This window comes from Eutrema salsugineum, unplaced genomic scaffold (genome assembly GCF_000478725.1).
Source record: "Eutrema salsugineum unplaced genomic scaffold, Eutsalg1_0 scaffold_1, whole genome shotgun sequence".
Taxonomy (NCBI): Eukaryota; Viridiplantae; Streptophyta; class Magnoliopsida; order Brassicales; family Brassicaceae; genus Eutrema; species Eutrema salsugineum.
This window is the reverse complement of record NW_006256909.1, coordinates 14,842,895-14,863,591: the sequence shown is the minus strand read 5'-3', so window position 1 is coordinate 14,863,591 and position 20,697 is coordinate 14,842,895. Positions and strand designations below refer to the sequence as shown.

The 20,697-nt window shown below is 38.2% G+C and overlaps 1 protein-coding gene and 1 pseudogene across 7 annotated transcripts; one reads left to right on the top strand and one right to left on the bottom strand.

Moving 5' to 3' along the window:
• Window positions 1-13,028: 13,028 nt before the first annotated feature.
• LOC18029744 (actin-related protein 2/3 complex subunit 4) lies at window positions 13,029-16,221 on the bottom strand. Of its 7 annotated transcripts, none has more exons than XM_006414729.2 (10): window positions 16,109-16,221; window positions 15,876-15,908; window positions 15,359-15,443; window positions 15,108-15,173; window positions 14,683-14,750; window positions 14,573-14,600; window positions 14,398-14,472; window positions 14,059-14,163; window positions 13,586-13,675; window positions 13,029-13,318 (listed from the first exon to the last, which is right to left on the bottom strand). In XM_006414729.2, the coding sequence occupies exons 3-10, from the start codon at window positions 15,359-15,361 to the stop codon at window positions 13,229-13,231; spliced, it is 525 nt and encodes a 174-aa protein (XP_006414792.1). In that variant the 5' UTR covers window positions 15,362-15,443; window positions 15,876-15,908; window positions 16,109-16,221; the 3' UTR covers window positions 13,029-13,228. The 7 variants fall into 7 exon arrangements, with proteins under 7 accessions (XP_006414792.1, XP_006414791.1, XP_024004530.1 ...); XM_006414728.2 differs by having other exon boundaries at window positions 14,698-14,750; XM_024148762.1 differs by having other exon boundaries at window positions 15,372-15,443; window positions 16,109-16,210.
• LOC18029743 lies at window positions 16,185-20,441 on the top strand (annotated as a pseudogene).
• Window positions 20,442-20,697: the final 256 nt, after the last annotated feature.

Sequence of the window (20,697 nt, the reverse complement as noted above, 5' to 3'; positions counted from 1 at the left end):
TAATGTGGGAGGGTTAAAACTAAATTCCGCTTTCCATTTGGTGACGAAGAAAGGAGAATTACCGACTCTCCACAGTTCATGGAGCAACACCTTGCGACGGAGAGAAGTAGACGAAATATAGAAAAGGAACACATTTTTGGTTAAGTTGTGGATGGTTACCCTGCGATCCTTACCCCATAGAAAGTTTAGAACTGCATGGATCTTGCCATAAGAAGGAGCTCCTCTCTCAAAAACCGCATTAGGGATCTTAACACGTGGTCTCCCTGCCTCTGAAGTAGAAACATGTATATTAGAATTCGAGATTCTGCAGGAGTTCGAAAGGTTTGAGGCCTTGTTGAAGCCTTCCTCCAAAGGCGTAAAGATGAGGGGAAGGGCAGCTGGGTTTGGTTTAAAAGGTCCCGAGGAAAGAGGAAGAGGTTCCATTTCGACGGTAGGTGTCTGGAGGGGGGTAGACGAATCAGACGAGGGGACAGCCTCCGAAGAGGGTCCTTGGGGCACCGGAGGTGGAGGCTCTCTCAGGGAAGACACCGGTAAAGGATCTTACATGGGAGTGTCAGAAATTGAAGGAACATGGGTTGAAGGGGAGGATGGAAGACTATCTAAGATAGGAGCATGGGAAAGAGGGGGCGAATCTAGAAAGAGATCGGGGGGAGGAAGGGAAGGCATAATTTCTCACCGGTGGCTGTGTGACACACCGATGGCGGCAGCTAGGGTTAGATATGACCTAATCGCCTTATCAGTCGCACTTAGGAGAGAGTGCTCTTCTATATATGCATTTTACTAGCATCCTCGTATGTATTTTCGTATATTTTAGATAAACATTTACTATTATTTATATATCATTTTTTATTATATAATACGTAATAGTAGTATATTTGGATTATAGTTTGGTAAACTTTAAGATAAAAAACTTAATTTATGTTTCTTATAATGTAGATTTTATAAAAATATATTAAATAAAATAATAGTATAACATAAATTGTAAAAATGTTGACATGATTCTAAATTATGCTCATTTAATAAGCTTATGTATATGAAAATCATCAAATATCAACCGATTGGAGAACACTCAGTTATGTATTTGTTGGCAAACGCGATCAACTCCAATTGTGGTTCCTTTATGGATTACCAATCTTGCACAACCATGTACTAAAACTTTTCAAAGCTTAACACACATACTAAAGTGATGCATACAGGCTTTGTCCAAACCAGCCACAAAATTGTTATTGAAGGTGCGATTTTCCCACATCGACATTTGGAGGCTCTCAAACAGACCTCTCCCTGTACAAATATGGAAGGCTAGATGACTTAAGATTGTTTGTTTTATTTTTAATTTATTATAAAAATGTTATCAGATATATAGAATGAAACGCAATGTAGGAGAGATATACTAACTCAACAATATTATTTGTTATTTTTTTTCAGAGAATATCATCACTATATACACTTTACTCGCATCCCTTAAGTATTTTCGTACCATTTATACAAACTAATCTATTATTTATTTTATTTTTTTGTTATTATCATACGTAAAAATTATATATTTGGACTTGTAGCATTCTAACCCGGATTTTATTTTTTAACTAACACTTGTCAAATTTCGGTCCGGATTTTATTTAGCATTTTCTGTACTTTTTCGCATTTGGTTCGTTTAGACAAGACTCAGTCGTACATAAGTGGCTTGAATTAAAGTCGAGGTTCCAGTACAGTGATTGTTCACATATAAGCTATTACATCGACTAGACCTTAACTACCCAGATCCTACCATTCTTTCTTTCACAGCCTTAGTCCGCACGCACTGATCAGACATTCTCTTTACCTGCATTTACAAAAGAATGCATAAGCAACAGATTTGCTTAGTGAGAGCGCTCATCCCGTCTCACCGAGCCATAGCATAATCACATCAAACAAAGATCGAGCCCAGGACTCAATAGAAACAGAAAACTATCTGTGTATGACTATACTCGCTTATCTGGCCGATCCTCCCATAACCAGACAAGCCTCGGCGAGCATCACAGCCGCGAGCACCTTGCCTGATCTAGATTGCCGATAAGGTGGATTGATCATCACGGTAGCCAGCAGAATATGTCTTGATAAGCACAGAAATAACACGCAACCGACTAGAATCTAAGCAAGAATATGACCAAAGTAGGCAACGGTCACGCACTCACCTTAGATTTTCTCGGACAGATTCGGTAAAGACAGATATCTCGATCGCTCAGACTCATTCCCACGATCGCTCGGCTGAATCCGGATCATACTCGACAGAATCATAATCGCTCTCGGCTAGAATCTGATATCTCGGCTAGACAGAATTCCTCTCGACTAACTTCTCTTAAAACTGTTTCTCTAAATTTTGTTGAGTTCTTTGGTCGTGCGAGGAAGAGAAAATGAGCCAAAAGTCTTAATTATATAGGCGCTCACTTGATTTTCCGCAGAAAACCGACCAGAAACCGTTCCCACGCCACTTCACACACTCACTCGGCTAAAAACCGTTTACGCGCGTCTTTTATCCGACTAATAACCGTTCCCGCACTATCGCTTACTCGGCCAAACCAATAACCGTTCCCACATTTTTTCCCGAAATGCTTACCTGATAACCGCTTTATTGTACACCCGAAGCCGACGAAGGCTGTCTGCTCCCGACCAACCTTGTCTGAAATCCGACAAAGTTCCGAAAAACTGGGCTTGTCGGAATATTCAGCTAAACTTTCTGAAAATCACGGCCAGCTGATTTTAGCTTGGAAAAAATTGGATTTGACTCGGCAAATGCTAAACTTAGCTCGGAATCACCCGGCTAATCCCAATTTTCTCCGGCTAAACCCATTTTCCCGACTTTCCTCAATTAACCCCCCTAGATTTTCCCTATTTCTGCTCTACATAACTCATGACTCCCTTAACCAATCTTCCCACTTGGCAAAGTTTTCCGAACACGGTTGTTACAAGTTTCCCCCACTTATGGTGAGATTCGTCCTTGAATCTCTGCTCTTCATCGGCTTTTTATTCTTCTGTTTCTGTTGTTTCTCAAACCACTTAGAAAATATTTCCTTCATACTTGACTCCGGTTCCCAAGTGTTTCCTCTTTCCCATCGCAATCCCAAACAACCTGAACCATCTTGACTTGTTTCCGGCCAACAACTTTTACCCTTTAGTCTATAATCCAAACCGGTCTTTCCTCTATGGACAAGTTTTCCTGCAAGTCCGGTGGAGGTTCGGATGTGACCGAATCCTTATTCCTTACGCACTTCCTTAACTGAGATACATGGAACACATTATAGAATGCGACCAAGGTTGGTGGCAACTCCAGCTTGTAAGCAACCAGCCCAATCCTTTCCAGGATCTTATACGGCCCCATGTACCTATTGATCTTCATTAGGTCAATATATTAAGGCCTTAATATAGTCAGCTGTCTTTAATAATATTGAGAAGCCCAAGTCTGAGCTCTAAGAAGATCATGTGTGGACTTAAGGAATGAGGGAGTTGGTGTCTGTACGGTGGTCCCCTCCACCTCTAACGTCTCTTTGGTCTGCACACATGACCGTTAGAGCTGTCGCTGTCTACCTTGGAGAGACTCAATAGTCACATGTTTATTAGTGTGTCTAACTACTTTATTTGTATTCTAGCTTAGCTAAACCTAATCTCCATTCTGTCTCCTCTATATATGTATCAAAGACGATAATGAATATACACATTCTTTTGGAAACTCTTTCTCTCTTCTCTTTTACAAACTCTCTCGAATCTCTTTATTCTGCTTAATCTCCAAATATTCCAACATGGTATCAGAGCCTTTGGTTTCGATTTCCTGAGTTTCTTTTCTCTAATCTTCAAAGCTTATTCTCTAAATCTCTCACTCTCTAGTTCGTTCATCTCTTATTCTCTTGTTTTTCAAATTTTCTCAAGAATAAAATGAGTTCAAACGATGCTAACACCGAGATCTCAAAACCGGTGGTGATTCCTGTCATCTTCAAAGGAAAAAACTACTTGTTGTGGTCTAGAACCACAAAGACAGCTTTGTGTGGACGAGGGCTTTGGAATCACGTCTTGGAGGAGCAGATTCCAGAAGAAGGTGCCACTAAAGAAGGAAAGAAAGATGAAGAAGCCAAAGCTGCGGATGCAAAATGGTTCCAAGAAGACCAGAGCGTGCTTGGCATCATTCAAAACTCTCTTGAACCGGCGATTCTTGAAGCTTACTCCTACTGTGAGACAGCAAAATCTCTGTGGAAAACTCTCAAGAATGTGTTCGGAAATGATACAAACCTGCAGAGTCTTTGAAGTCAAGAAGGCCATTAACGATCTAAGCCTGGAAGACATGGAGTTCAAGGCTCACTTTGGAAAGTTCATATCCTTGTGGGCTGAGCTAGAGATGCTGAGGCCAAGCACTTTGGATCCCAAGGTTCTTAATGAAAGGCGTGAGCAAGACAAAGTCTTCAGGCTCCTTCTCACGTTGAATCCCATCTTCAATGACCTCATCAAACACATTTTGAGGGAAGATAAGCTTCCAGGTCTCGAAGACGTCTGTGCAAGGATCCAAAAGGAGCAGGGTTCTATCTGTCTCTTCAAGAAGCAAGAGCTAATCTCGGCCAACAAATGAGTCTTTAAACCTGATGAGAGGAAGCCATGGATCTGTGACCATTGCAAGAAGAAGGGCCACATCAAAGATAAATGTTGGATCCTTCATCCTCATCTCAAGCCTAACAAGTTTAAGGATGCAAGAGCTAACTTTGCTCAAGAAGGAGCCGGTGCATCAACACAAGGTGGAGATGGTGCTATGAATGTCTTCGCCGAGTTTGTGAGAAAATGTGACCTTGAGGCCCTCATCAAAGCCTTGGCTGCAAAACAGTCTGGTATCACTTTCTTCTCTAATAAACCTAAAAGCGCTTTAGTTATAGATTCAGGTGCATCTCATCATATGATTAGTAACCCTCAATTATTAGATAACATAAAACCGGCTTTAGGTAGTGTTGTGATAGCTAATGGTGATGGTATTCCCATAGAAAGAACTGGAAATTTAAAATTATTTGATAAAGAAAGTAAAGCATTGTTTGTGCCTAAGTTTACTTCCAACTTATTATCGGTTAGTAGAGCTACCAAGGATTTAAATTGTTATGCAATATTTGGTCCTAATGATGTTCACTTTCAGGATATTAATAATAGGAAATTACTTGGAAAAGGTGGAACCAAAGATGACCTATATGTTCTCGAGTTCTTCACCAAGAAACTCAAATGCTTTCTCTTTTGATTTGTGTTTTTCTGCAAGTTTAAACTCTATTTGGCATGCTAGATTAGGTCATCCTCACTCGCGTGCCCTTGAACTAATGTTACCTGTTGTTTCTTTTGATTACACTAGTTGTGAATCTTGTATTCTTGGTAAACATTGTCGAGTTATCTTTCCTAAATCATCGACTATTTATGAGCATTGCTTTGATCTAATTCACTCTGATGTTTGGACCTCACCTTGCATGTCTAGGGATAGTAATAAGTACTTTGTGACCTTTATTGATGAGAAATCTAAGTATACATGGGTCACTTTGCTTCCCTCTAAAGATCGTGTATTTGAGGCCTTTACAAATTTTCAAAACTATGTGACTATATTTTAACGCCAAGATTAAGATTCTTAGATCAGATAATGGAGGCGAATACACAAGTCATGTTTTCAAAGAACATCTAGCAAAGCATGACATCTTACATCAAACCAGTTGTCCTTATACTCCACAACAAAATGGAGTGGCTGAAAGGATAAAAATAGACACTTGATGGAGGTGGCCAGATCGATGATGTTCCATACAAATGTGCCTAAGCGTTTTTGGGGAGATGCTGTCTTAGCTGCATGCTATCTTATCAACCAGACCCCAACAAAAGTCTTACAAGACTCATCACCGTTTGAGGTACTCAACAACTCAGAAAAGATACAAGTGCTATGATCCCATCAATAGTCGCACCTATGTGTCTAGATATGTGAAGTTCTTAGAGGGCCAAGGGTACTATGACAAGAAGGATTGGGAAAGCTTAAAAGATCTGTCTCGATCCCCATCTGATCTCGCCACCAGCTTAAGGTTCATACTCGATCATCTTGGAAATCAGGAAAGCTCTAGACCGGCTCAAGCTTCACCAACGGTGCAAGAAGAGACTGTCACAGAACAAAAACCAGTAAACTCTCCTGATGAGGAACATTCTCAAGATCAGCATCATGATGATGTGCCTGCAGAGATAGAAGACCCGGTGACTCACGCCAAAGATGGACCGGTTGAGGAAGAAGTGGTGCAGCCATTGAGAAGAAGCACTCACATCAGGAAAGATCCATCTAATTGGGTCAATACAAGGGTCTATTACAACAATGAGGCAGTGGCTCATCCGATTCAGGCTGTTTGTTCTCTTGCCTTTTTGCCATCAGATAATCAAGCGTTTCTTGGGAAGATAGAGCAGCATGAGATTCCTCAGAGTTATGAAGAAGCTAAGGACAAGACAGAGTGGGTTGAGGCGATCAGTGATTAGAAAGGAGCTATGGAGCGTAATCACACTTGGGATGAAGCTGAGCTTCCACCAGGGAAAAGGGCTGTAAGCTCTAAATGGGTTTTCACTATCAAATACAAGAGCAATGGTGATATAGAGAGGTATAAGGCTCGGTTGGTTGCAAGAGGCTTTACTCAAACTTATGGAGAAGATTACAAGGATACTTTTGCACCAGTGGCAAAGCTTCATACTGTGAGAGTTGTACTTTCATTGGCAACCAATCTCTCATGGGAGTTATGGCAAATGGATGTAAAGAACGCTTTTCTTCAGGGGGAGCTTCAGGAGGAAGTTTATATGAGTCCTACTCCAGGCTTAGAGCATATTGTTGCACCAGGGAATGTGTTGAGATTGAGAAAAGCGATCTATGGCTTGAAACAATCGCCAAGAGCCTGGTATAATAAGCTGAGTACCACTCTCATGGCTAGGGGTTTCAAGAAGTCACACTCGGATAATACTCTGTTTACACTTAAACGTGATCAAGGTCTTGTTGTGGTGCTAGTCTATGTTGATAATAAAATCATCTCGGGTGATGATAAGGAACGAGTTCAAGCTACAAAAACGTTTCTGAACTCAGTTTTCGACATCAAAGACTTGGGGGAGCTGAAATATTTTCTTGGAATAGAAGTTTACCGATCTCCTGAGATCTCAGAGAAAGTATACAGTGGATCTTCTCAAGGAAACAGGCAAACTTGGTGCAAAACCGGCCAAAACGCCTCTTGAAGATGGCTACAAGGTCAATCGAAAGGGGGAGAAAACAGAAGAGGCCTTCAAGGATATCTTTCGATATAGAAGACTAGTGGGAAAACTGATCTATCTTACCCTCACAAGGCCAGATTTATGCTTTGCAGTGAATCAAGTAAGCCAACATATGCAAGCACCAACCGTGTATCATTGGAACATGGTGGAAAGAATTCTGAGATATCTAAAAGGGAGTCCAGGCCAGGGTATTTGGATGGGAAAGAACAACAACACATAGATTTTGGGATATTGTGACTCAGATTGGGCTGGAGATAGAGTTGATCGCAAGTCTATGACCGGATATTGTACCTTCATCGGAGGTAACTTAGTAACCTGGAAAACAAAAAAGCAGTAGGTGGTCTCGTGTTCAACAGCTGAAGCAGAATACCGGACAATGAGGAAGCTTACTAGCGAGCTAACATGGCTTAAAGCTCTCCTAAAGGACCTTGGCATTGAACAAAGCAATCCCATCACTATACATTGTGATAATCAAGCGGCTATTCACATAGCCACCAACTCAGTTTTTCATGAGAGGACTAAGTCTATTGAAATAGACTGTCACAAGGTCAGAGAGGCTATTGAATAAGGGACAGTCTTGCCGTGTTACACAAGGAGTGAAGATCAACTTGCTGATATATTCACTAAGGCCGCAAGTCTCAAAGTTTGCAACAATTTGTTTAACAAACTGGGACTTGTGGATCTCACCAAGCCGTGATCTCCTCTTAGCTCATGTGTTTCATACTCTTTTTCCCTCAACAAAGTTTTGTCCCATGTGGTTTTATTTGTTGAGGTTTTTAATGAGGTGAGGTGCATGAGTTTTCAAGCTTAAGTCTTTGATTCTCTACGACTTGAGCTTGAGGGGGAGTATTGATCTTCATTAGGTCAATATATTAAGGCCTTAATATAGTCAGCTGTCTTTAATAATATTGAGAAGCCCAAGTCTGAGCTCTAAGAAGATCACGTGTGGACTTAAGGAATGAGGGAGTTGGTGTCCGTACGGTGGTCCCCTCCAGCTCTAACGTCTCTTTGGTCTGCACACATGACCGTTAGAGCTGTCGCTGACTACCTTGGAGAGACTCAATAGTCACATTTTTATTAGTGTGTCTAACTACTTTATTTTGTATTCTAGCTTAGCTAAACCTAGTTTCCATTCTGTCTCCTCTATATATGTATCAAAGACGATAATGAATATACACACTCTTTTGGAAACTCTTTCTCTCTTCTCTTTTACAAACTCTCTCGAATCTCTTTATTCCGCTTAATCTCCAAATATTCCAACAGTACCTTGGCTGCAGCTTATCAGTCGCGGCAGGCTGATCCTTACCCTTGTAAGTGATCATTTTGACAAAAATTTGATCGCCGATCTGAAATTCCAACTCTTTTCTCCGCTTATCTGCATAACTTTTCTGCATGTTCTGAGTCTCTTTTATCTTAAGTTTCAAAACTCTAATTTGTTCGGTCGTCTCTTCCACAAACTCTCGACCAAAAATGCTGCGCTCCCCCACTTAGGTCCAGAATAGCGGTGTACGGCAAGACCGACCATACAACACTTCATAAGGCGACATCCCAATGCTCGTCTGATAACTGTTGTTGTAGGAAAACTCCGCCAAAGACATTTTAGGTGAATGTAGGGACCCTGGTCATTGTACTGGAACCTCGATTTTAATTCAAGCATTCGGTTGTTAATCCACTTATGCACAGCTAAGTCTTTGTCTAAACGAACCAAATGCGAAAAAGTAAAGAAAATGTTAAGTAAAATCTGGACCGAAATTTTACTAAGTGTTAGTTAAAGAGTAAAATCCAGGTTAGGGTGTTACAAGTTAAATTTCAAATCAAAAACTTAGTTTATGTTTCTTATAACGTAGATTTTAGAGAAATATGTTAAATGAAATGAGAATTAATAAACATAAATGGAAAAATCTTGATAAAATTCTAAACTATGATCATTTAATGGAAAAATCTTGACAGAATTTCTCCTTCTGATGGTGGTGATGTAGCAATTGAGTCGCATGACAATAATCTAAAGCAGAAGGAGCGAGACTCAGCTACAACTTCTCAACCCTCTACTTCTAAACGACAAACCAGTCAGCTAACAATTGGGAAAGGTTCAGTGGTTTCCCTTAAACCATCCACTCAGCCATGAAGCTTTTTCATCTGAATTGTCAGGGATCGGAGAATAACCTGACTATTCAGTATCTGAAAGATATTAGGCATTCTCAGAAGCCTGATATTATGTTCCTCGTGGAAACAAAAAATGGTTCAGATGTTGTAAATAACTTATGTAAGGAGCTTGCGTAGGCTCATTATTTTTTTGTTCCATCTAATAGGCTTAGTGGAGGGTTAGCCATATTTTGGGATGTTCATATTGAGCTAACCATAGGTCATGTTTCTCTTCATAACTCAGATATGTATATTTCTGATGGTTCTAATATATTTTGCTTAACTTATGTTTATTACGGGCATCCTACTTTGAAGGAAAGAAAAATTCAGTGGAATAGAATGATTGCAGAGGTGAATGCAGGTTGGTACAGAGACAAGCCAAAATTGGTTCTTGGAGATTTCAATGATATCAAACATCCCTATGAAAAAGAAGGTGGAGCTTACAGGTCTCATACTCGATTTTAATTAATGGAAGTCCAACCAAATACATCATTTCTAACCGAAGTATTAGACAAGGTGATCCTCTTTCACCTTATATCTATTTACTTTCTACTGAAGGTTTACCTTATCTGATAAATCAAGCTTGTCATATGGGACATATTACGGAGTTTAAGGCAAGTAAAGGTGGACCAGCCATCAGTGACATGTTATTTGCTGATGATTCACTCTTATTTTGTAAGACAACAGCAACTGAATCTGATGATATGATGGTAATTCTCACCAGATATGAGCAAGCTTCTGGGGAAGCGGTAAATTTTCAGAAATCTGCAATTATGTTTACTAAAGGTATGTCTCCTGCATTGAAAGATTACATATTACAAACCACTAAAATTACCAAGGATGGTGGTTTTGGAAGGTACTTAGGGCTATCTGAATGCATTGGTCAGAATAAAACAAATACGAGTAGCAAAGAAGATGGAAAACTGGTACTCTAAATTGTTATCACCTGCTGGAAAAGAAGTTCTAATGAAGTCTATAGTAACTGCATTACCTACATATTGTAGGACTTGCTTTTTACTTCCTTTTAAAATTATTAAGCAGATAGAGGCAGCTACTCGAAAATTCTGGTGGTCTTCCCAGAAAGATAAAGGAGTCATTAATTGGATATCCTGGGAGAAAATGGCTGATCCGAAGTCATCTGGCGGACTTGGAATGAGGGATCTTCGTGATTTTGACATTGCTTTGTTGGCTAAGTAGAGTTGGCGTTTGATACAGAATCCAAAATCTCTGCTAGCGAGGGTGTACAAGGCTGTAGTACGCAAAGGACACTCTCTTTACTGCAAAGCATAAATAGCCAGCCAGTTATGCTTGGCGTAGCATACTGAAGGGCAATAAATTATTAAAGCAAGGAGTCAAATGGATTGTGGGCATTGTTAAAGAGATTCATGTTTGAAAAGATCCATGGCAAGTATAAGCCCAGGTGCAAGTATCTTTCTTATTCTAAAAGTTTGTGATTTGTTTGTTGAAGGATCACAGTTGTAGGATGATTTCAAGTTGCAAGCTTTTTTGTGATCCTTCAGATATTTCTTTGATCAAAATGATACAGCCATCTCTAGCTGGAGCAAAGGATGGAGTAACATGGTTACATACTAAGAATGGAGATTACACAGTGAGACCTGGCTAGAACTTACTTCGTTGTAAACGAGGTCAGACTTCTTCTACTCCTATTCATATTTATAAAACGATATGGAAGCAAAACAATATGGTGGAGGGATTTTCATACAGCATTACCAGTGGCAAGGCAGTTGAAACAGAAAACAAATTCTGCAAGACAGCACTTGCCAAGTATGTGGAGAAGAAGAAGAAACTGTTGAACATCTCCTTTTCAAATGTCGAGTAAGTAGAGAAGTATGGGAGTTAACTCCAGTACTGAAACCACCTTACCATGTTATAGAATCTCATGATTTAAGTGACATCTATATCTTTTTTGTTGAAGCTAATCTCATGATCCTTCTCAGCTTATATTGTTTCATTTATTAAACTGGCAAATCTTAAAACAGAGGAATGATGTCATATTTAATGATTTACGGTGGCCTATACCTCAGGTAATTGCTAAGGCGCTGATGGATTTGAAGTTATGGAAGGAGGCAATACAGTCTCAAAATCAAGAGTTATATCAACTGCAGGAAAATCGTGCTACTATGCGATCAACGGAACATCAAAACAATGTGAATTCTTTAAAGCATATTTTTCCAAGAACAAATCAATTATGTTGTTGTGTGGATGCCTCCTGGATTTCCAATTATAATGAAGTAGGTATAGGATGAGTTTTATATGGCAGAAATGGTCGGCGTGTTCTTCAGGGTTCATCTGCAGTTCCACCAACACAATCATCTATTTAAACTGAAGCAGAAGCATTGTGTACTGCAGTTTTTAATCTTTGACGGCTTGGACATAAAATGTTTTATTCTGTTGAGATCTTCAACTTCTTTATGGTGCACTTCAACAACATCAAAGCCAAATGAAGGAAACTTTGTGGTCACATTGTCCTTGGGCAACTTACTTAAATGATGTTGAACACATATCCTCACAATGTGGCTTCACTTTTCGGAAGATTAATAGGACTGCAAATATATATGCAGATGAGTTCGCAAAAAAAGCTAGGAAAACTTTGCAAAATCTTGTAATTCAGTGGGTTATGTAATTTTTCTTTAATGAAATGATAAATTAACGGCAAAAAAAAACTAAACGACCCATGGAAAATTTGGATTTTTTAAACTAAAAGACTCAGAAAAAATTTAAAGTTATAAATTCGACAATACACCGGTTATAAATTACCCGGTACAATAATTCTATAATATATTTGAGATAAGAAGTCAGTATGATAATAATTTGAGACAATACTCGTAATTTATTACATAAGTTAATTTAAACCATTTTATTGATTTTTAATGTATTTTTTATAAAATTTAATTTGAACCAACTTAACAGTTTTTTTTTAAAGAGAGACAAAGAGTTATTAGCCACTCTAAGATTGAACGAGGACTTAAAGCTATAAATTTACTCACTTATATGTGATATAAAAAAATATTATATACTTTTAAATAATATTCAATACATATATATATATTTTAAAAAAAAATCTATTTGACATTTTACAATATTTTTCACTATGATTTTTCATAGGCTAACCATAAAAACCAAAATCATAAAGTACTGCATATTAAAGTTATATTTTCAAGTATAGGTTTTTGCGGATTAGGTCAAATAATATTTTAATCCACTGCAAAACGGATAACTAGACCGGTTTGACAATTCTATCTATAATCATCTAGGCATATTATAAAATTTAGGTATAACTAATATTTCTCTAAATTCAAAACAGTTTTAAGAAAAAATTACTTTGCACTATATACTTAGCGCGGGCCATGCTGAAACAAAGAAAAAGAGGAATGGCTATAAAGTACTAATTGTGTCCCTTAATTACTATCCCAAGTTTCCAAAATTGCGATAGTTCTTCACTCCTTTGTGGTAATAGGGAAACTTTCTAAATTTCAATCCTTTGTGGTAAAGATAACAATTTTTGGGAGGTAAATAATTTTTTTTTTTTTTTTTTGCTTACTTCGTTTGGTAAAGAAAACAATTCCTTTTGTTTCTCAGACTGTACGTTAGATCATCTATCATCAACACAGCCCATATTTTACAAGGATCCTATTACATACACAACAGTCGCGAAGCCGATGAGTAGGTTGTGTAAGAAGAACAGAGGAAGTAGCAAAATGAAGAAAAGAAGAAGAAAAAACTTATTACAATTGTAGATGAATTTAACCAAATAATGAGTAGATACAATGAGGGCTTACATTATAATACCTCAAGTGTTTTACATAAACTGTTTCAGAAACTCTGTAGCAACGAGTTTTCCTCTGGTGTTCACTGATATCTTCAACTCGGTTATTTCTTTCTCTATATCCTGCACTTTCCATACTACAAATAGTCACATTTCAAGTTTTCAATATGATTTAAGAGGAGATTACTATGCTTGGAGGATATCATCAGAGTAACTAATGATATCCTCTAACTAATGATATTCTGAATATTACTTCTCGAGGTCTTACTCGTGAGAAAACATGACAATGTAAGCAAACTCAAGACTTTTTTTCATTGTTAGGATGCTACTACTGCATGCAACCAAGGTTATAGAATAAAAAGAAAACATTAGGCTTCGAGAAAGACTTGCCTCCATAAACTGAACAATGAAATCGATTAGCTTCTGTTTCTGCATCTCTTCACAGTGGTAGTTTGTTATAAGGAAGCTAATGTCGTAGCCCTGTTCAAAACACCAACAAATAAACCAGTTGAAGGGGATTAGGGAACTCAATCGTTCACACAATAAACAATAAATCATCTAAAACCAAGGCATTTCCGCACAGTGAGATGATTCATGATTCATTTTTGTCAAATAATTGTGCCATGGTTTAAATTTTTAAAAGAATTCACAGGTGTGGAACGTATAAACCATCTATCATCCACAGCTTAGAAAGTGAAGTTATAAAGTGTTTGCACAAAAGTTAAAATGAAGGAAACATTATGAATCAGGTGTCCGTTATATATAACCAATTAGTAGAGGGAATTCTAAGGAAGAAAGAATGGATTACAACTGCCAGATAAAACATAGTAGCACTAAGTGTTGAATCAAGAAGAACAGTCTACCTGCACTGGCTTCCTCCTCAGTACTTGAAAAGCTTCTGCCCTCATGGACAAAAATCTAAGGAACTTTTTGGTTAGTATGTTTTCAAGTTCATCCGCTTGTTTGACCTTCAAATCAACGATAAAGAGTATTTGTATCAGCAGGACACGAAAAACATTTAAGTCACGACTCATGAAGACGTTATCCCGGGAGAAGGAAAGAAGGGAAACAGTGAAAAACAGAGAAACTGGTACATAAAGGCAAACAACAAAAAAGCCTTTGTTGAACAATCTGTCACCAAGAGCTCTTCTTGTAATTGATTGAAGGAGAAGGCGAGAAGCTAAGGTAAGATTAAGAATCACCTTGAGGCTTATCCGGAGTGAATTTATAGATGTTTCTATTAAACACTTTTCAGCCTCATTAAGGCATATCAAAACCTGCAGGTTGCAAAAAAATTAGAGGTCAATTACAAAACCTATGTAAGAAGACAGTGAAATATCAATGCTAGACTGAGTGGGAAACAAATAAACTTCTTACAGGATTTAGCAAAAGTTCTGGGCTCGTCCTACAAAACATTATCAAAAACATGGTGATAATAAGATTCTACTACTTGAAATGACAATAGCACAGAAGCATCTCATTCTCACATGCATCTTACATACTTTAGTTCAACCTCTGGTTTATTATGCCTTTCAACTTCTTGGCAAGGAAAGTTCTGCAAGTAGAGAAATATAGACGCTGTCAGGAATAATACCATGTAAAACTGAATCTAACAAGGACTTTACGTGACCCCTTTCACCTACTTGTACTGTTGTACAGGAACAAAAAGGCATAGTTTTCGACATTCGACACTAAATATTGCTGAGACAAAATGCCAAAAGTGAAAGCAAATGATGGTACATTATACCTATCAAAAAGTAAACAACTAACACGCGAAAGTAACACACCAGAGGTCGAACATGGATGAGGGAGAACGAAAACATGAATCCTTTATTGCCTTAAACATACTTAGCCACACAGATGGAACTTTGTAACCAATGCCATGATATTTTGAACAAAGAATCGTTTGTACCTGTAAGCACATGGCTGCCTCGAGTGTGTTTTTTATGCATGCTAGATACAGCCGTAATGGGTTTGCCTGGAACATCAAAGAACCAAATGCATTAAACGTTGTTTAGAAGTATTGTATCTAAACAGGACACGTTTGAATGAAAAGAATAAAAATTATTGCAGAAGAGTAACTAATTTAAAGTAGAGGTTGAGAAGAGTTCAATTCCCTTCTTAATGTAGGTAGAGAGATAAATTACATTCAAAGGTTCTTACCATGTTAAGGTACCTCTTAGAAATGGTGTTACTCTACACCAGATTTAGGATCTTTATCTTCTCTTTTCGATGAAATCGTTACGCGCTGAGAAAAGTAATCCAAACATAATAAGAAGAAAGCATCTTTAGTATCATATTTTCCAAAATAGACATCGACAAGAAAGCATCTTTTAGGATCAAATGTCTACAAGAAAACTAAACCCCGCCTCAAATGTTTAAACCGACAAGAAGAGAACAAAACAAGGACCACATCCAGAGTAATCTAAGTGAAGTTTCCACAAGAATGGAGACGACTATGTTTAGCACAATCCATCTACTTTGAGATCGACACAAAGTTTGGAAAAATAAAAATCTGACAAGTAAGTGAAAAGAAATTTGCTTGCAGAACGCAAAGGCAACTAAACACAACACGAAACCTAAGAAAGTAGCAAACTAAATCAGATTGGATGCTTTGCATTAATAATAAATGTCATAATCAAAATCCAAAGCCGATAGATAAAGAAGTGGAGAAGCTTACCGGAATTGAAGTAAACACAGCTCGATTTGGGCTCTGGTCAATCACAGAAATAAAAAAAAGTCAGAAATTGAGAGACACAATCACAAATCTGCCAATCTACTGAAAGATTTGGGAGAGTGAGAGGAAGTGAAGATCACACAGCCTATAAAATCGGACAAAGCATCGATCGAAATCGAAGCAAGAAGCCCTCGAAACCAATAATCTTGAACAAAGCGTTATGTCATTTGCATTACCTTGGACGATTTCGAGACTCCGTGAGATCAAAAGAAGAAGTCGAGAGTCAGATTTTAGAGATGAAAGGTCAGGAAAATGAGTCACGATCACAAACATATCAAACCGACCGGAGAAACTGTAATCTTCTTACATCGTTCCAGTATCGTCAAAACCGGACCCGACCGGTTATACGGCGACCCTTATGCATATCCGGTTCGGTTAACAATCTAGAACACAGTGTTCAGTTGTGCATTGTTGGGGTTTTTTTTTTTTTTTCCAATAGTCTAGATATCTAAAACTGTTCAGAAATCCAATCCACTGGTATCGAGTTTATATAAATAACATCTTATAGATAGAGTCGAGCACTCTATGCTAATTTGTTTGTCCAATTATACAATATTGTTGACCCACAAAACTAAGTTAAAAATCGCTAAACACCAGTAACCCGAATACAACCATAAGCGGTTTATCTTTTGTCTACTGATAAAACTCTGCATCTTACCTCTATGTAGATTTTATTAGAAATAAATTTATAATTTTATTTATTAAGTCACCTAGAAATTTTCTTCATTTCTAAATTTACTTAGCTGAGTGATTTGTTTCACTAAGTAATTTACTTAATTTGTAAGTCTTGTCCCACTATCCATATATGGAGAATAAAATAGAAAATAAATAAAGTTTTGCTAACCTCTCTTACTCTCTCTAAGCTAGCCTCTCTCTTTAGTTTCATCTTTCTAACATAAATAAATTTTGCCGAAATTATATTTCACAACACGTTATCAGCATGATCGATTCTTGATTCATTCATACATTTAGAAAGTATAATAAAATTTATATTTAGTCGATCTAAAGTTTATATATTGTTTACGAAAATGAAAAGATAGACTATGCCTTCTCCGCTTATGCATTACTTTCAAAAAGATAGATTATGTCTTCTCCGTTTTTATATTATTTTCGGAAAGATAGGTTGTAGGGTCGAATCGAGTTGGCTTTAGATCAGAAAGCAGAAAACACCACAGTGCTTGAGCAATGGCGACAACAACAACAGAGGAAGAACCAACTGAATCCTTCTTTGGTGAGAGGAATCATCTAGAATCTCCACAATTCCAAGAGATTCCATGAAGCCCTAGAGGTATCAAACTGGATGTAACACAAAAGATTTGCAATCTCATCCCTGAAGATTTCACAGCTCGGTTTTATCTCATTCACAACGTATTTGGTTTGGAAAAAGCAGAGAAGTTCTTCAAGACGATCCTGGAGAATCTAAGAAGCGAATCTATTTACAGCTCTCTTCTAAGCAGATACGCAAGAAGAAACAATCTTGAAAAACCCAGTCAGCTTTCAAGAAAACGAGAGAGCTAGGTTTGCTCTTGAGACATTCACCAGACGGCTCGATGGCCTCAATCTATTGATAACACTGTATTTGTACCCATTTTCACCATTGATTTCAAAAAAAATTTCAAAGGTTTTAATCAGTTTTAAGAACTTTTATTATTGTAGTTCACAACGTATTTGGTTTGGAAAAAGCAGAGAAGTTCTTCAAGACGATCCCGTAGAATCTAAGAAGTGAATCTATTTACAGCTCTCTTCAAAGCAGACGCAAGAAGAAATTCACTTTTAGCTCAGAGTCAGACCATCGAAATTTCAGCCTCAAATAAAGACTTTCTCACCATCTGATCCAACTAAAATTTGGAGACTTTCAAGAGGAGACAACCAGCTTTCCATAGCATTTTGCATCAGGACAATCCAACGGTGGAATCAAAAGATACATGAAGAGCAACTTGACCAAATTCACCAGTCCTAGAAGACTCTCACCCGTGGAAAACAAGCAATTCACCTGCCACGAAAGACTCTCACCCCCGGTGGACCTATGCCAAACCACAAGGCCCAACATGAAAGTCCATTTTGTTATTTCTCTGCAGAGAAGCCCTAAATGAGACCTGTAAGACCTTAGGACCTATAAATACATTTCTTAGCAGTCCTAATCGGGTGTGTGCTCCTATAATGAGTTTTTGAGCTACCAAACTTTGTTTTCTTAGGGTTAGGCGATGGAGAAGGAGATTTTTCTCTGGATCCATCTCCTTTTTATTTAATTAGCTTTTCTATTTCATCTTATGCATTTTTTCATGTCTTCATTTTCTGCATCATGTAGATTTTTCCCAGAAAGTTAAGTTGCTAAAGAGTCTTTGATAGGTATACAAGTTCGATTAGGATTTCTAAGTTTCTAAACCATATTTTGGATCTCATCTGTTCTAAGTTGTTCATACTGCATGAGGATAGATTCATGACCTATTCTCTGAGCCTAGGATCGTTCAAAGCCACAAGAGTGCTGTATCAGATCATCCATACCTAGCTTCAGAAGAACATAGTCGCTACAGGAGTCGAGAGCTACCTATAGAGAAGATGTGAGCAAACAAATTCTGTAGTAAATGCATGATTTATTCCTGGCATGAGAGCAAGAGTTAATTGTCAGATTTAAGTAATTAGTTGGTTAAGATGACGAGAGTTGGTTAATCATACACACACCTACACCAGTTCCATGCAGATCCCAGAAATAGATAAGGATAAATCGCCTGAAAGCTAATTGAAAATGCTTTGACATCGATTAGAATAAACCAGAGAAGTCTAAATCGCCCACTATTTGTCTAGAGTCCTTAGTTTGAGTCGAGCACCTTTCAATTATTTCTTTAGCAACTCATTTGCATTGCATTTAATTTTCCGTAAATATTAGATTATGATTAGTTTCAGATCCCGTAGCCAAAAACCCCAAACCCCCATGAGTTTATGACTTTGCTTACTATCCCAGTTTGGTGTTTCCTTGCAGATTAGACATCTTCCCTGTAAATTGACACTCTAAGTTTTACAATGTACATCTGTGCACTTTCAGACATTAGGGTTTTATAAATTAAAAACTCCGGACCAACGGGCTTGCAAAAGACATGTGACCCTGAGGCCCACCATCTATATCTCTCTCGGGAATTGAGACAAGGTCGATGAGATTTTTTGAGAGATGAGGAGAGCAGCATTAAGCTCAATACTCTCGCCTTGAACAGAGCTTTGCGAGTCTATGCTGATGTATCCGACATAGCTACAATGGAGGAGTTTCTTTCTGGTGAAGCAACTACAACATTGCTTGATTGGCTCACAAGACTCGACATGGCAAAGGCTTATCTGAAAGATGGTTTAAAGGTAAAAGTGAGAGAGATGCTTCGTAGAAAAGAGTAATCATGAGTCCTACGAGGGACTCATGAGGCTATTTGTCGAAGCAGGAGAGACAAAAGATTTTTATCGCATATGGAATCTTGTCAAGATTGCGGGAAAGCCTGATAACGAAGGGATTGGAGCTTTGATTGGTTCTCCCTTGAAGCTAGATGATATCAAAGGAGCAGAAGAGATCTACTACAATGAATGGGCGTGCTCAGATCTTGTGTTTGATATCCGAGTCCCAACTATGTTAGCATCAGCTTACCGCGAAAAGGGAATGGTGGAGAAGGCAGATAACTTGTTGAACACGACTATGAGGAGCAAAGGATTTGTTTGACCCATCACTCTGTTTCTGGAAGAGATGGGGAATAAGAGGAATCAAGTGGACCTGTATGAGTTAAGAGACCTCATCAAGAACCTACATGACTCAAACCAGTTCTCTAAAGCACTCGAAGCATCGGAGTGGTAGTGCAAAAAAAAAGGGGGTTGTTACCTTGTTCCAGAAGATCATGCAGCTAGGCTTGATATGATTAACAATGTATTGGGTTTGGAAGAAGTAGAGAAGTTTTTCGAAAGCAGCACTCCGGAGAACTTAGGATTACTCTTTCTACTCCACGCTCTTAACCTCGTACACAAGATCCAACAAAACCCTAGATAAAGCCAATGACGTTTTTCAGAAGATGGACGATCTAGGGTTCCTTATGCAACAAGCTTCCCCGTTCAGCTCGATGATATCTCTCTATAGTCAGAAAGGTAAAAAAAAACAAGGTCGAGAAACTTGAACGTAAGATGAAGGAGAACAACGTAGAGCCTGATGGTCTCACGATGAACAACGTTTATGAGATGTACGCAGATGAAACAAACATAGTGAGCATGGAGAAGTATAAAAGAGAGTATCATGATGGGAACAAGAAAAACAAGATTGAAACAAGGACGATGGTTGCTATGGCGAATGCTTACGAGAGATCAGGTCAAATACTAAAGGCGATAGAGACAACATGTAGATAAAAACAAGTGTACCGTCTTTGGGATGAGTACAAGAAGAAGGCAAAGGCAGGTAACGAAGGATATCAAACTACAATTAGCGCTTTGTTGAAGCTAGGCGATGTAAATGGAGCAGAGAATATATTTGTAGAGTGGGTAGTATAAGGATCCGTCGAGATTGATAGTCGAATACCGTGTATGTTAATCTGTCGATACTGCAAAGAATATGATGAAGTGAATGTGAGGGCTGTAATGAAATCAATTAGAATGAAGCAGAGGTGTATGAAGTTTAAGACGTTCAAGGAAGTTTTGTCCCATGTTGGGTACGAGATGTTACTCATTATGGTGTTTCATTTGCATATTCGTCTTACTCTTACTATGTTATAGTCTTATGGACATCCACTCATTATTGAACATTTTT